Source organism: Castor canadensis, chromosome 4 (genome assembly GCF_047511655.1).
Source record: "Castor canadensis chromosome 4, mCasCan1.hap1v2, whole genome shotgun sequence".
NCBI lineage: Eukaryota > Metazoa > Chordata > Mammalia > Rodentia > Castoridae > Castor > Castor canadensis.
The window spans coordinates 178,629,513-178,642,763 of record NC_133389.1 but is presented as its reverse complement, the minus strand read 5'-3'; the positions used below and the strand labels follow the sequence as shown (position 1 = coordinate 178,642,763).

At 48.3% G+C, this 13,251-nt stretch overlaps 1 protein-coding gene across 1 annotated transcript in view; it reads left to right on the top strand.

Moving 5' to 3' along the window:
- The window catches only part of Ngef (neuronal guanine nucleotide exchange factor), a 95,198-nt gene that overhangs the window by 6,566 nt on the left and 75,381 nt on the right, over nt 1–13,251 (top strand). The window contains exon 2 of the mRNA XM_074072014.1: nt 12,668–12,992. Within this exon, the coding sequence (XP_073928115.1) occupies nt 12,740–12,992 (253 nt within the window). The 5' untranslated portion in view covers nt 12,668–12,739. The remainder of the gene's footprint in view (nt 1–12,667; nt 12,993–13,251) is intronic.

The following is a 13,251-nucleotide window of genomic DNA, read 5'->3' as shown; positions in this document are numbered from 1 at the left end:
ACTGCTGTTTGGCTATGGGACGGTCACTGCCCACTTCACAGTGTCTGTTTTCAATGTGACTGGGTGCTTGGCAAGCCAGGTTCTCCTCCCTCTGGCAGGGTCCAGCAGACCTTGCCCACAGGCAGGCACAGAGCTTGCCAAGGGCGGTGGCCTGAGGCGGCTGGCCATAGGAGTGGCCTTGTCCCCAGCTCACTCTCCCCATAGCTCACACCCTGTCTGAGGGCAGGGATATGAGGAAAAGAATCAGCAAGCTGCTGCATTTCAGAAAGTAGGTTAAGCCCCCTCCACCTTCCCTCTTCCCCAGCTGAGAGTGGCTGCTGTCACCAACACACCCAGAGGGGACAGACGCTCAGCAGCTTCAGCAGTCCCCTGAGACAAGGCATAGATTTCACTTGCTGGCGGGGTGGCTCTGATAGACCCTTATTTTATTTTCTCAAACTCTACACCTGCATTTTATAAGCATTCTAATACATTTTACAACCTTTGGCTCTTTACACATCAAAAAGTAAAAGCAATTTAAGCAAGTGGAACATTTGTTTAGCTGCACAGAGAAAAAAAACAACTTGGTTGTGGCTTGTGTGTCTGATGCAGCCACTGTGAGCTCCATTAACCCTTGCACTTTCGTTGCACAGACAAGCTTCCAGAAGAGAAAGAGGGCACATTTGTATTTGGGATGATGGAAAGGTTAGGAAAGTCCCTTCTGTTTGCTCTGATGGGGCCCTGGTGGTGGGGAAGGGATGCAGGTCAGTTTCATTGCAAAACATGGCAGAGCTCAGTGTTAGAGGACAAAGTTCACTCACGTGGACTCAGGCTGAGCCTTGAACCATGACCTGGGCACATGGCATCACCCTATAATGGACACTGGGGCTCCAGAGGATGTCAAGCACCCAATGGATACCTGTCCTGAGTCCTAGCAGGATGTGCTGAGGGGACATCCAGGGTCCCTCAGCACAGTTTAACTTAAACGTCAGAGGAGGGGAATAGAATGACCTCACACTCGCTGGGCTGCACAAGAGTGAGCCCCAGGAGACAACTACACCGGAGGAGCAGTCCACAGTCACACTAGGGGGATTTCCTCTGCCTTGAGCCCCTGTTCCTAAAATTGCCCCAGGCTCTTCATGTGGAAGGCTCCACAGTGTGCAGGGAGGGACTTGCTGAACAGAGGAGGCTGAGGCAGCCAGATGCACTGGTCTTGTCCTGGACCTCTGGCCTTGTACCTTCCTGCGTTCGCTGCCCCTGATCTTTGATCTTTGATAAGGGCAGCTGTAGAGCTGGAGATGTGGCTCAAGTGGTAGAGAGCTTGCCTTATAAGCATAAGGCCCTGAGTTCAAATCCCATTGTTGCTACAAAACAAAACTCCAAATAAGGCCATGTTCTGAGGTCCTGGGGGTTAGAATAAGAGCTACTGTGCTTGCTTGTTGGGTAGTCTCCACCCTCCCCTGGGTGGCCTGTGGCCATTCATTTCCTCTGGGAGCTGGAAGAACAAGGTTTGAATCCTGCCTCACCCACTTACCAGCTGTATGACCTTAAGCAAGTTACTGTGTGTCTCTGATGGAGCCTCGTCCCCAGGCCCAGGGTTCTAGTGAGCAGCAAAAGAGGCAATGGAAAATTAGCATCAGTGCCAGAAACAAGCAGCTGGCTGTGCATTGTTGCCACTCAGGGCATCTCCTCTCCAGGAGCCTGGCTCCACCTTTTGAACCATTCCTGAAGGGGTCAGAAGGTTCATGCCCAGTGCATGAGCCATGAGGCCCCAAGGATACAAGTTACAGGAGTCCTGTCAAGCACAGGACTGCAGAGAAGTTAAAACCTCTCTTCTGGCCTAACTGTAGAGGTCACTGAAGGACCCTGGTCTGTTCTTCCATCTCGAAGCGTCTCCACGCTGCCCCATCCCTCCCCAACTGCTACCCCTGAATGAGGGCTGAAAGCAGCAATGGCGACAAGGTCAAGTTACTTTTCCAGAGAAAACAGGAGTCTCAAGGTGTGGTCTTAGACCAGCAGCAGCCACTGAGAACTTAGACGCGTATATTCTTAGGCCCAAGGCCAGAGGCTCTGAATCAGAACTCAAGGGCCCAGCAACCTGTATGTCAACTTTCCAGAGAACTCCAGGGCCACCCAGATAAACGCCACTGCCGCAGAGGATGAGGACCAACCAGGACCATGCAACGTGCAACAGCGTGGATGACTAGCACAGGCAGAATGTCATGGAAAAAAGCCAAACACCAAGGAGAACGTTCTGAATGGCCCCAGTACATAAACTCCTCAAACCATCGAAAGGAGTCCATGCTGTTAGCAGTCAGAGCTGTCTCTGGGGAGAGGAAGGGGGCGCTGGAAATAACCATCTCCTTTTGAATCTGGTTCTGGTTATACAAGAAGGTTTAGTTTGTAAACATTCAGTAATCTGTGTACTAAATTTCTGCACTTTCTGTATCCTAGTAAAATTTTTAATGTTAAAAAATATAAAAGGGTAAAGTAGGAGTGCTACCACCTCCTCAATGTGTAGCCTAATTATTGGCTGAAATCATGGGGGTGGGGGTCTTCCCCTTGCTCCAGAGACAAAAAGTTGACCACTCTGTCTTTTGTCCTTGACTAAAAAGGGTTCACAAATTCAACCTAAAAACAGCCTCAACACACGATAGGCTAAACTGTCTAATGAAAACCAGAGAGAAGAAACTGTTGATCCACAAGCTAAAACTAACTCTGCCATTTTTGGAAATTTTTTTGCTCCCACATATTCCCTGGTTCATAGAGAGTATTTCCAGAGAAGGAGCTGCCTCGTTCAATAACCTAGGTGGATATTTCACCAAGTGTTTATTTTGGAGGGGGCATCAGGAAGTCACACTGCATAGGACAGGACTTTCTGTGCATGTTTTACAATGGTGTTGGTGGGGGGAAGGTTGGAGATCAATGGAAGAACCTGGTACCACCTGCCAAGGAATTTCCAGGGCCTTGACACCCTGGAACAGAGCTCTGTGGCTCGGTCCTCCATCTGCCTATAGGCTAGAGTAGATTCTGATCCGATTCACTGTTTCTTGTGAGGATAATCTTGGTTCTACCAAGGGATCCTATCTCCTCATCCGCCCCCCACCCTACACCCACTTAAAGTTAGTACTTAACAGGTCACACAGATGAGCCCCTCTACATGGATATCTAGAAGCTGGATTGCAAGATGATTGCCACCAACGTTGATCTCATCTCTCTGGAACTGAGGACTCTGGTTTTTCCATGTCCTCACCAACACTTGTTATCACCTCTTTTATTATAGTCACCCTAGTAGGTGTGAAATAGTATCTTACTATGGTTTTGATTTGCCTTTTCCTCATGACTAACAGTGTTGAGCAAGTTTGCGTGTACTTATTTTTTGTATCTTCTTGGGAGAGATCTCTGTGTGTTATACCCAGGAAGCCATTGCCCAATCCAACATGAGGAGGATTTATGTTAATTTTCTTCTAAGAGTTTTATGATTTCTCACTCTTACAATTAAGACTTTGATCCACTTTGACTTAATTTTTTTTTTGAATATTTTATTTTATTTTATTTTTTTACTGTTTTATTATTCATATGTGCATACAAGGCTTGGTTCATTTCTCCCTCCTGCCCCCACCCCTTCCCTTACCACCCACTCCGCCCCTTCCCTCTCCCCCGCCAATACCCAGCAGAAACTATTTTGCCCTTATCTCTAATTTTGTTGTAGAGAGAGTATAAGCAATAATAGGAAGGAACAAGGGTTTTTGCTGGTTGAGATAAGGATAGCTATACAGGGAGTTGACTCACATTAATTTCCTGTGCGTGTGTGTTACCTTCTAGGTTAATTCTTTTTGATCTAACCTTTTCTCTAGTTCCTGGTCCCCTTTTCCTATTGGCCTCAGTTGCTTTTAAGGTATCTGCTTTAGTTTCTCCACATTAAGGGCAACAAATGCTAGCTAGTTTTTTAGGTGTCTTACCTATCCTCACCCCTTCCTTGTGTGCTCTCGCTTTTATCATGTGCTCAAAGTCCAGTCCCCTTGTTGTGTTTGCCCTTGATCTAATGTCCACATATGAGGGAGAACGTGATTTTTGGTCTTTTGGGCCAGGCTAACCTCACTCAGAATGATGTTCTCCAATTCCATCCATTTACCAGCAAATGATAACATTTCGTTCTTCTTCATGGCTGCATAAAATTCCATTGTGTATAAATACCTCATTTTATTAATCCATTTGTCAATAGTGGGGCATCTTGGCTGTTTCCATAACTTGGCTATTGTGAATAGTGCCGCAATAAACGTGGGTGTGCAGGTGCCTCTGGAGTAACCTGTGTCACAGTCTTTTGGGTATAGCCCCAAGAATGGTATTGCTGGATCAAATGGTAGATCAATGACTTAATTTTTATATCTGGTGTGAGGGAGGAATTCAATTTATTCTTTGGCATATGTATACTTAGTTGTCCTAGCAACATTTGTTGAAAACTATTCTTTTTCCATGAATTGACTTGGTACTCTTATCAAAAATAATTTGATCATGCATGTATGAGTTTTCTTATGGATTTTCTTTCTCTTTCTTTTCTTTCTTTTTTTTTTATTTTAATGAGATTGATGTTTGAATTCAGGGCTTCACGCTTGCAAAGCAGACACTCTAGTGATTGAGCCACACTTCCAGTCAGTTTTGTTCTGTTATTTGGGAGATGGGGTCTCACAAACTATTTGCCCAGGCTGGCCTCAAACTGTGATCTTCCCAATATCAGCCTCTCAAGTAGCTGGGATTACAGCCATGAGCACCAGCACCTGGCTTAAGAACAAAACAAAACTTTAAGCATGCTTGGGTTGGATAAATGCACCTGCCAGTGACCTTCAGGTCCTGGTGTGACTTCTGGGGCCTCCTGAGCAAGCCCTCTGCCTCCTGGCTCATCTCTACAACCACTTTTGCCAATGTGGGTATCCAGTTTGTTCCTTGGCTGTCAAGGCTCTCTGCATGGTGCAGGTTCCACACATAGGTGTGAATCCGTCATTCTCTGGCATCTCCATTCCTTCCTTCAAGCAGAACTCTGCTCAGTCTCTCCTTATTGCTGTCCAATCCCCAGGTTTAGGATTCACATCAGGAAAGAAGAATGCTGTGCACCTTCATTTCCCTTGCAAGTGAATGTCATCCCTATTTCTAACCCACTTCCTGTTCTGAGTGTGAATTCTGCAGCTGCTGGGACTCTGGAGAGGCCTGGAACACAGCAGAGCACAGTGTAGAGAACATTCCCGAATCTCACTGCTGTTTTAGCCTTCTCATCTAAAGGGATGTTGCTTGGATTAGAAACGATGACTGGGGCTGTGGTGTGGCTCAGTGGTAGAGCATTTGCCTAGCAAGCAGGAGGCCCCGGATTCCATCCCCAGCACCTCAAAAAGACTAAAGCAAGAAACTGATTGTTAAGTTTGTGCCCAATGAGCTGTTGCAGTAAATAATAGTTAACCTTCTAGGTCACTTTCTGGTTAGTTCCAGCCCTGGGCTGGCCCCTATCATAATGGGCCACTTTCATTCCAGCTTCCTGCCAAATGCGCCATCTCTCTTTCACCTTGGGTGGACATTGCCCTCAAATTGCAGCTTCCTTTCACAATGTCTCTGCCCAAATGTAGGAGAGAGACACCTATCTTCCCCAGCCTGCACCTATCTGTCCCAGGCGTTTCTAGCTATAAGGAGAGTCTCCGCCCCTCCTTCCAGACACCTTCTGCATTGGCCCCTGGTCTTGGTTCTGATGACCCCTTCTTCCTCCTCTCTCTCTCTCTCTCCCCTTTACCTCCCAAGCTGAACTGCGCCCATGTGGCCACAACCCAGAAGGGGCTATTCCCCACAGACAGAGCCAGCTGGGCTTCCAGGCCTTGCTCTAGCTCCCCTTGCTGCTGCTTGCTCACCAACTTCTCAATTTCCTCTTTCAATTGTTCCAGAATCTTGCTCTTTGGGTACTCTACCCCTTCCCGTGTTTTGTTCCCTGGGAGCTAGGGCAGCCACCTCCAGGCCAAGGGCTGCAGCTGTACCCTTTCCACAGTCACCCCATCCTGATCAAGATTCAGACACAGATTCTCCATCCAGAGTGGTGTCTGAGCTGCCTTTCCAGCTCTTTCCTTGCATGGCTTTTCTGCCATGCCAGAAACATTATCTGCTTTTCCCTCTGCTAATCCACCTGCCTAGATCCCACCACCATCTTTGACTCAGAGGGGAAAAAAAAGCCATTGTTGGTGACATCCCTAGGCAAGCCTTATCTTTTAGCTGGAAGGAGGAGGCTCAGCTGGATTCAAGAATCAAGAATGACCTTGAAATGGTACAGATGACCTGGGACCATCTAAGTCTGCCTCTCCCTGAGAAGGCTGCCTGGGGACATTTGGCTTCTACAAGCCCCATCTTCCCAGGGGTGCTGCCTGCCTCTCCCCATCTCAGGAGGGCACATTCACGTCCTTCCTGTCACCCTCTTGCCAGAACAGTGAGGCTCCAAAGAGAAGGTCTCCAAAAAGGAGGAGGCCCAAACCTGGCCCTTGGGTACTGAGTTAATGGTGTTGTCACAAAGAAAGAATTTTAGTTCTGTTCAGATAGAGCAAAAAAAAGTTTAGTAGTAAAGCAAAGCAAAGAGAAGATAGTACACAGTAGACACGGGTGTGGGCACACCTGAGAACAGGTGCACTGAATGCTCTGACATAAGGATGTTAATGGGGGAAAGTGGCTGGGGGTTCCCTTAAATTTGCCTTACAATGCGTGCTCCCCTTGTTCTGGATTCCCAGCACATTCAATCGTCCTCTTTTTTTTTTTTTTTTTTTTTTTGGTGGCACTGAGGTTTGAATTCAGGGCCTCATGCTTGCTAGGCAGGCACTTTACCACCTGAGCCCCTCCGCAAGCCCTTTTTTTGTGATGGGTTTTTGACATAGCGTCTTGTGAACTATTTCCCTGGGCTGGCTTCAAACTGCGATCCACCTGACCTCTGTCTCCTGAGCTCCTGAGTAGCGAGGATGACAGGTATGAGCCACCAGCGCCCAGCCACATTCAATCATTCACAATGTCACACTGTTTTGACATTATGGATTGGGCTCAGAGATACCAAGTCTGGTCAGTTTGCTAAATTTGAGCCACTGTGACACAGATGTCTGTTGTTCTTGACATCCCTTTAAACAAGGACAGTTCTCATCAGATGCTTCTTTTAAGGAAGGTGTCCTTCTTAAGATAATTTTTTTTCTTTGTAAATGCTTCTGTGATCAAAGGAGTCATTTAGCCAAATGCTTTTTCCCCAAGATAAGTGTCTTTCTTTAAGTTTCCAGACTACAGTAATCATTTTTGACAAGTTGGCAAGGTCAGAGAGAGCTGCTTTTTTTTTTTTTTTTAACTATATGTTGCAGCTCAGTGAGGGAGTGTGAAGCTCAAAGCAAAGAAAGCAGTGCTGTGTACTCGTACTCAAGCTGTTTGTTACTATAACGTCCATCTCTGAATCCCTGCCTCCTGTTTCCTGAGCCTCTTTTTCTCCTGATCCATCCTGCCTTGGCCCCTGACTCATCCTTGGTCTCTCACTCTCTCTCCAGCCAACTGCCCCACCTGGATGGCAACACACCCCACAGTCACCACACAGTGACCTAGGTCCCCTCCCTGAAGAGACAGGTGAGGTCTCAGAGCTTCCTGTTAGGCAGCCACCCCTATGCTCCTATCCTGGAGTCATAGACCCAACCCTAGAGAGCACATGCTCCTGCTGAGCCCAAGCCACAGCCTGTGGGCCCAGGTCCAGGGACCGACTTCAAGTAAAGTTCCCAGCTAGGTTCTTCCATGAGCTTTGATGTCCCATGACCTTCTCATTACTAGAAACTTCCCTACAAATCCCCACCACTACCACCACCTCTGCCCTCTGCCCTGTGAGCTTCAGGAAAGCCAAGCCTCATCTCACTGGGCCATTCAGCACCAAGAGGGGCCTGCTTTAGAGCAGGTGTAGATCTGCAGAAGGCCTGCACCCGGGGGGAGGAGTCCTTCCTACCTCTTCATTCTCAGAACAAAATCTAGGAGACCTAGCCTCTTCTCCTGCTGATTCCTGCTTGCCCCAGCCTTTGTCCCATTATTACTTGATTCAGATTACCAGGTCCAGGGTCCAGAAAGTTCTTGGTTTAATTGGAGAAAGAGTTCAAGTATGGACACAGAGGAGACTTTAGCGGGAGCAGGCTTATAATGCAAAGTGAAACAAAGGCATAGCAAAAGTGTGCGCTCCGAAGGGGAGGGTGAGCAAGTGTAAGAATAGGTGTCCCAAGAATTCAGATTTTTATTGGGGTCTGTGGGCATGAATGATCAGTTCTGGAAAACTAGGTTATGTGTCATTAATTTCCAGAGTCTGAATTATGCGTCATCAACTCCTCCCATGTGTCACACAGAGGAGTTCTTGGCCTTCGATGGTCAGACTGGGGCTGTCATTTTCCACAGGCTGTGGATGCTGCAGGCCAGCAAGACCTTGCTGTGTGTCACAAGTTGTATCATTAGAGTCAGAAGCCCAAGATGTGATTCCTTATCAACTTCTAAGTCATCGTTCTTGGCCTCCAGGTTTCCTTACTCCCCTGTGTCACCATCAGGACTTCCGTTTGCCTCTGACCCAAGTCAGATGCTCCTCTGAGATAGCCGGGGAGAGGGGTAGTGGGAGGGTGGAACTCACCCAGGCAGCTTCTTCCTCCCAAACCTGACATGGATGCAGGGGTTCAGGTCCTAGGATCTCACTTGAGTGGTCCATGGGCTTGCAGCATGCACAGCCTCTGGGAGCCTGTCAGGAATGCAGTCTCAGCCCCACCCCAACTTCCTGAGTCAGATCCAGGTTTCAACAAGACCTGGGACTGATTTATGCATCTGACAGTCTGCAACGCGCTGGTCCAGGAGCCTCCCTGGCCTGCCGTGTCTCTCTCACCCCAACAGCTGACTTTAGATGCCACAGCAGGGCAACCCCTTCCCGTCACCTTTCCCAAGCATCCTGACCTACAAGCCAATGACTCACAGGCCCCCAGCCCTCAGCCCAGCACTGGGAGGCTTAACCATCATGCTTGGCTCGTGTGCCCAAGCCACATGGACAGCGCTAAGGGCACAGAAGAGATGGCCGCTCCTGCCTCTGACTCACAGCCCCTCTGCAGCCAGTACTTTGAAGAGCGTCTCTGGACCACATCCCCAACAATAAGTCAGACAGATCGGGTGTGATCCTGGCCGCACAGTGATGTGGCCTTGAGCCTGTCACTAATGCTTTCAGCCTGTGGTTTCCCATGTACAAAGTGAGGTTAATTATTGTATGAGCCTCACACAGCGATTATGGGGATTCACTAAGGTCATTCATCCACTCAATCATTGTGACAAAAGAGGTTTTCAAAGCACAGCCTTGGGAGAAGAAACCAACAGGACCAAGTCCCGCCCTTACAGAGCAGGGAACAAGGAGAGGTGCAAAACAGAGGAGTGTGGTGGACGTCAGCAGGTGCTTGGTGAATGTCTCTTGAGTGCTACACACATGAGGCTTCCCACAAAGAGCTGTCCCCCTGAACCTCCACCAGAAGTCACTTCTGGATTAGAAGAGACTGGGCTTAAAGCTACTGAGGATTTTAAGGGAAGGTTTAGACGATCAGATAGGCTGGTGAGGGACCGTTGGGCTTTCAGCAGTTAATAGAGATAGAAGAATCAGTAGAATTCTAAACCTACAGAAGGAAGAAGTTAAGTCTTTGGGGCATGCCCCTGAAGGGGATAGGGGGACCCAGGCCCTTGCTGACTTTCCCCTCCTGGCTGCTACAAGGTGAGCAGTCTCCTCTGCCACACTCCCACCATGGCATACTTCCTTGAAGCAGGCCCCAAAACAGCAGGGCCAACCTAACTGTGCACTGAAACTATGAGCCAAAATAAGCTTTTCCTTCCTATGACTTCTTTATTTTAGGTATCTCGTCACAGTATCAGAAAGCTGACTGACACAATAGTAACCTCAAATGTTAACAAAAAGGTGCCCTGGGAAGCAGAGTCAATACAGTTTCAGTCATGAGTTTCTGAGTCTTTCCTCCTGGGCGGTTCCTCAACGTAATATCCTGAAACCTGTGTGTTCTAACCCCAAACTGGCCTCACTCCTACTTCCATGACAGGAACATCACTGCCCAGTCATCCTGCCCCGCCACCAGTCACATTCTCTATACACTCTTCCCAAAACCACCATGAGTCATGATCCTGGATTCCTCATAGTTCTCACTCAGCCCTGAGTGCTTAAGGGGCTCACCTGCCACACCTCTGCGACACCTGCCCTCAGCATGGTCGCTGTGCCCCCAAACCAGGGCTTCCTGGTCTTCTACACCTATTCACTCAGGTCTCCTATTACCAAGAAGACTCAGAGACTTCCCTAGACTGTCCCTTACACAAGAATTGCCACATCGTCCAACTCCAGTCCAATCCTACCTGTCCTCTTGCTGTCCCAGATCCAGCTCTGAGCTGAGATCTATCTCAGAATAAGTTAGGCCAAGGTGGGAGGCAGAGTTAGAAGGAAGAAGAGAGGAGGAGACATCAGGGTAGGTGGGCATCGTTGAACCCTAAAATCTCAAAGCCTACAACTTCTGTCTGAATACCTCCGCTGTCCTGGAATTTAGCCTCTCTGCAGCTGCTGCACCTGTAGAGAGTTCTGAAGTTCAAAGTCTCTCTCTGCCTTATCTGGAGCTGGAGTTTGTTCTTGCCTGTTGTCCTCATTCTAGTCCTACCTCCCCCAGGTCTCCAGAGGACAAATGGTAACAATGGTGGTCTCATTCCTTCTGAGTCCTCTTTCCTATCCTTGTAGTCACTTTCAGTTAGCCTCCACCAGAATACAAGTGCAAAGGTTCCAGCTCATGTGGCCAGGACACAAGCCTCTCTCGCTCTTCTCTTAGGTGGCTCAGGAACAGCTTAACTTTTGTTGCAACCACATCCCCTGTTGTCTCAGGCTGAACTTGGTGATTGAAAAATCACTCACAAAACTGGAGCTATGGTTTGGGTCTCCATGACACAAATATGACAAGCATCACCCTTCTGGGCACTCCTGGGAGGGATGTTGTATTTTTGGGGGGGTCATGGTACTGTGTTTTGAATTCAGGGCTCCATGCTTGCTAGGCAGGCAGTGTGCCACTGGAGCCATGCCTCCAGCCTGGGATGTTGTATTAATTGTCCAGTCTGACCGTGATCTCAAGCACTACACAGTCCTCTCTGGCCACCTAAGGTAGCAGCATTACTCTCTGGCTGGACAGGACCAGTTCCAGAGCGTATGCCTTGGCTTTCATGGAATCTGGAAAAAGACCAGAACCAGAAGTAGCACTCTCCAGCCTGGACAGGCAGTACTCCTATATCTGGCCATGTATCAAGGTCATTAATAGAATGTGAGCAAACCTGCAGGTAAGTGGGAAAGGAGGTGCCATCCCAGGTGAGCCATCTGCACCTGTATCCCAGGTAACTGGTTCTGGAAGCTGTAGTTGGCTTCAGTCTTCAAATCCCCCTACCCAGAATGCCCTACTCCTGCCTTAGATGAATGATGGCTTTCTCTACCTCCAAGGGAAGCCTGCACTTCTCCTGGATTGAGGAACGTGGCTGGACTGGACTGGGCTACAGGAAGGGGCTGGGTAAGAAGATGGGTGCAGGCAGTAGAAAGGAAAGGTGTCCTAGTTACAGCCTTCCACTCTCCCCATTTCACAGAAGAGGCCTTGGACAAAAGAGCTACTTCTTAAGTTTCCCTGTGGCTCAGACTCCCTAGAGAAGGTGGAGGAAGCTCTGGACCTGTAACTCAGAAAGCAGAAACACTTCCATACACCCAGCATGAGATAGCTGTACCATTGAAACCTCCATGGGGTCCAGGAGACCCCAGGTTGCAAGCCCTCAGGTGAGTGGAGAACCTCAGAGGATCCCTGGCTGGGTTCTCTGTCTGACACACTGTCCCACCAGTGTAAGACTTACTCAGAGCGTTCACTGGCTCCCTCATCCCCCCAAAACCTTACTCTGGAAGGAGATTTATGTTGGAAGGAACCTGGGTTTCCTGGACAGCTTTGGGTAGCTCCCGTTGTACCCTCTTTTACTGTGGCAATGACCCAGTTCAGATGATATGTGAGATGGTCACCCTAGAGGGAGGTGGCCATTCTGTGACTCCAGCCCACAGGTGCAGCTGGGGGACCCTCTGTTATTTCCCGCTGTCACACATGACTCTATCAGAGGGACCACTGACCCAACAAGTAGGCTTGGCCATCAGCTGATGACAAGAGGTTTGTCCTCACGGGGTTCAGGCTTCCTCAGCCCTATACACACTGTCCTGAGACTTTGTTGTTGGCCACTGCCCCTTTTTCGTCTTCCTGTGGCTCTTTCTTTCTATGTCTATGTGTGAATATCCCCCCTGTTGCTCTCCTGGAATCTTCTAACAATTTTTTGCTATTCTTTCTCTCTAAAATTATTCAGGAAATGTTCATTTGAAAGTTAGTTAGAAAGACCACTTTAAGCATTTCCCCCAAAGCACATCCTATGAACAGTACAAACAAGCCCCAATTATAAAATGATACATGAATACACCCAAATTACAGTGGTTATGCTGTAATTTTCATTGACAAAGATGCAGTTGGCAGAATGTGTAGATTTTCCCAAATTTCATCAAGCCCAAGTGGGAGTGGAATTCCTTACTTTGAATGGAAGGTTTAGCCTGATGACGCTCACTGAAAATTGTTCTCTTTCTCTTCTAAAGACCTTGAAACTGGTGACACCTGGAGAGGGTTGCTGACCACCCTTCTGCTGAGACATCATTGTATCTATTGCCATGGAGATCACGAATTCTGAAGAGTTGGGAAGACTCCAGAGGAAATCAGCAAATAAGTTACGGAAAATCAACAAGAGGCCTGAGTCACTCTCAAAAAGCCAAGAGACTCCCCAGGATGACCCTGTGACCCAAGACGAAAAACCCCACTTCACCATCCAGATTCAGAGAAACTCCATCTTCAACCGTGCTGTGAGACACAAAAGCAAAGCCAAGGCTGGGGACACGGCTGAATGGAGCACCACTCGCCTGGCAGGTCAGTACCAGGGACAGCTATCACTTACATTTGTGCCGAAAGGGTCTCCTTAAAGAAAAGGAGGATAAAATGCTTTGAAATGAGGTCAGGCCTGGTGAGGTGGAACACTTTGAAGCCATCACCTAACAATTCAAGAGCCTCCGAATATGATTACGTGCCCACTTTACAAGAGTGTTGACCTGGGTCATACAGCAACTCAACACACTCCTCCAGCCTTGCACACATCCTAGGAGGAGACTGGAGTTGTGCATATTTGGGG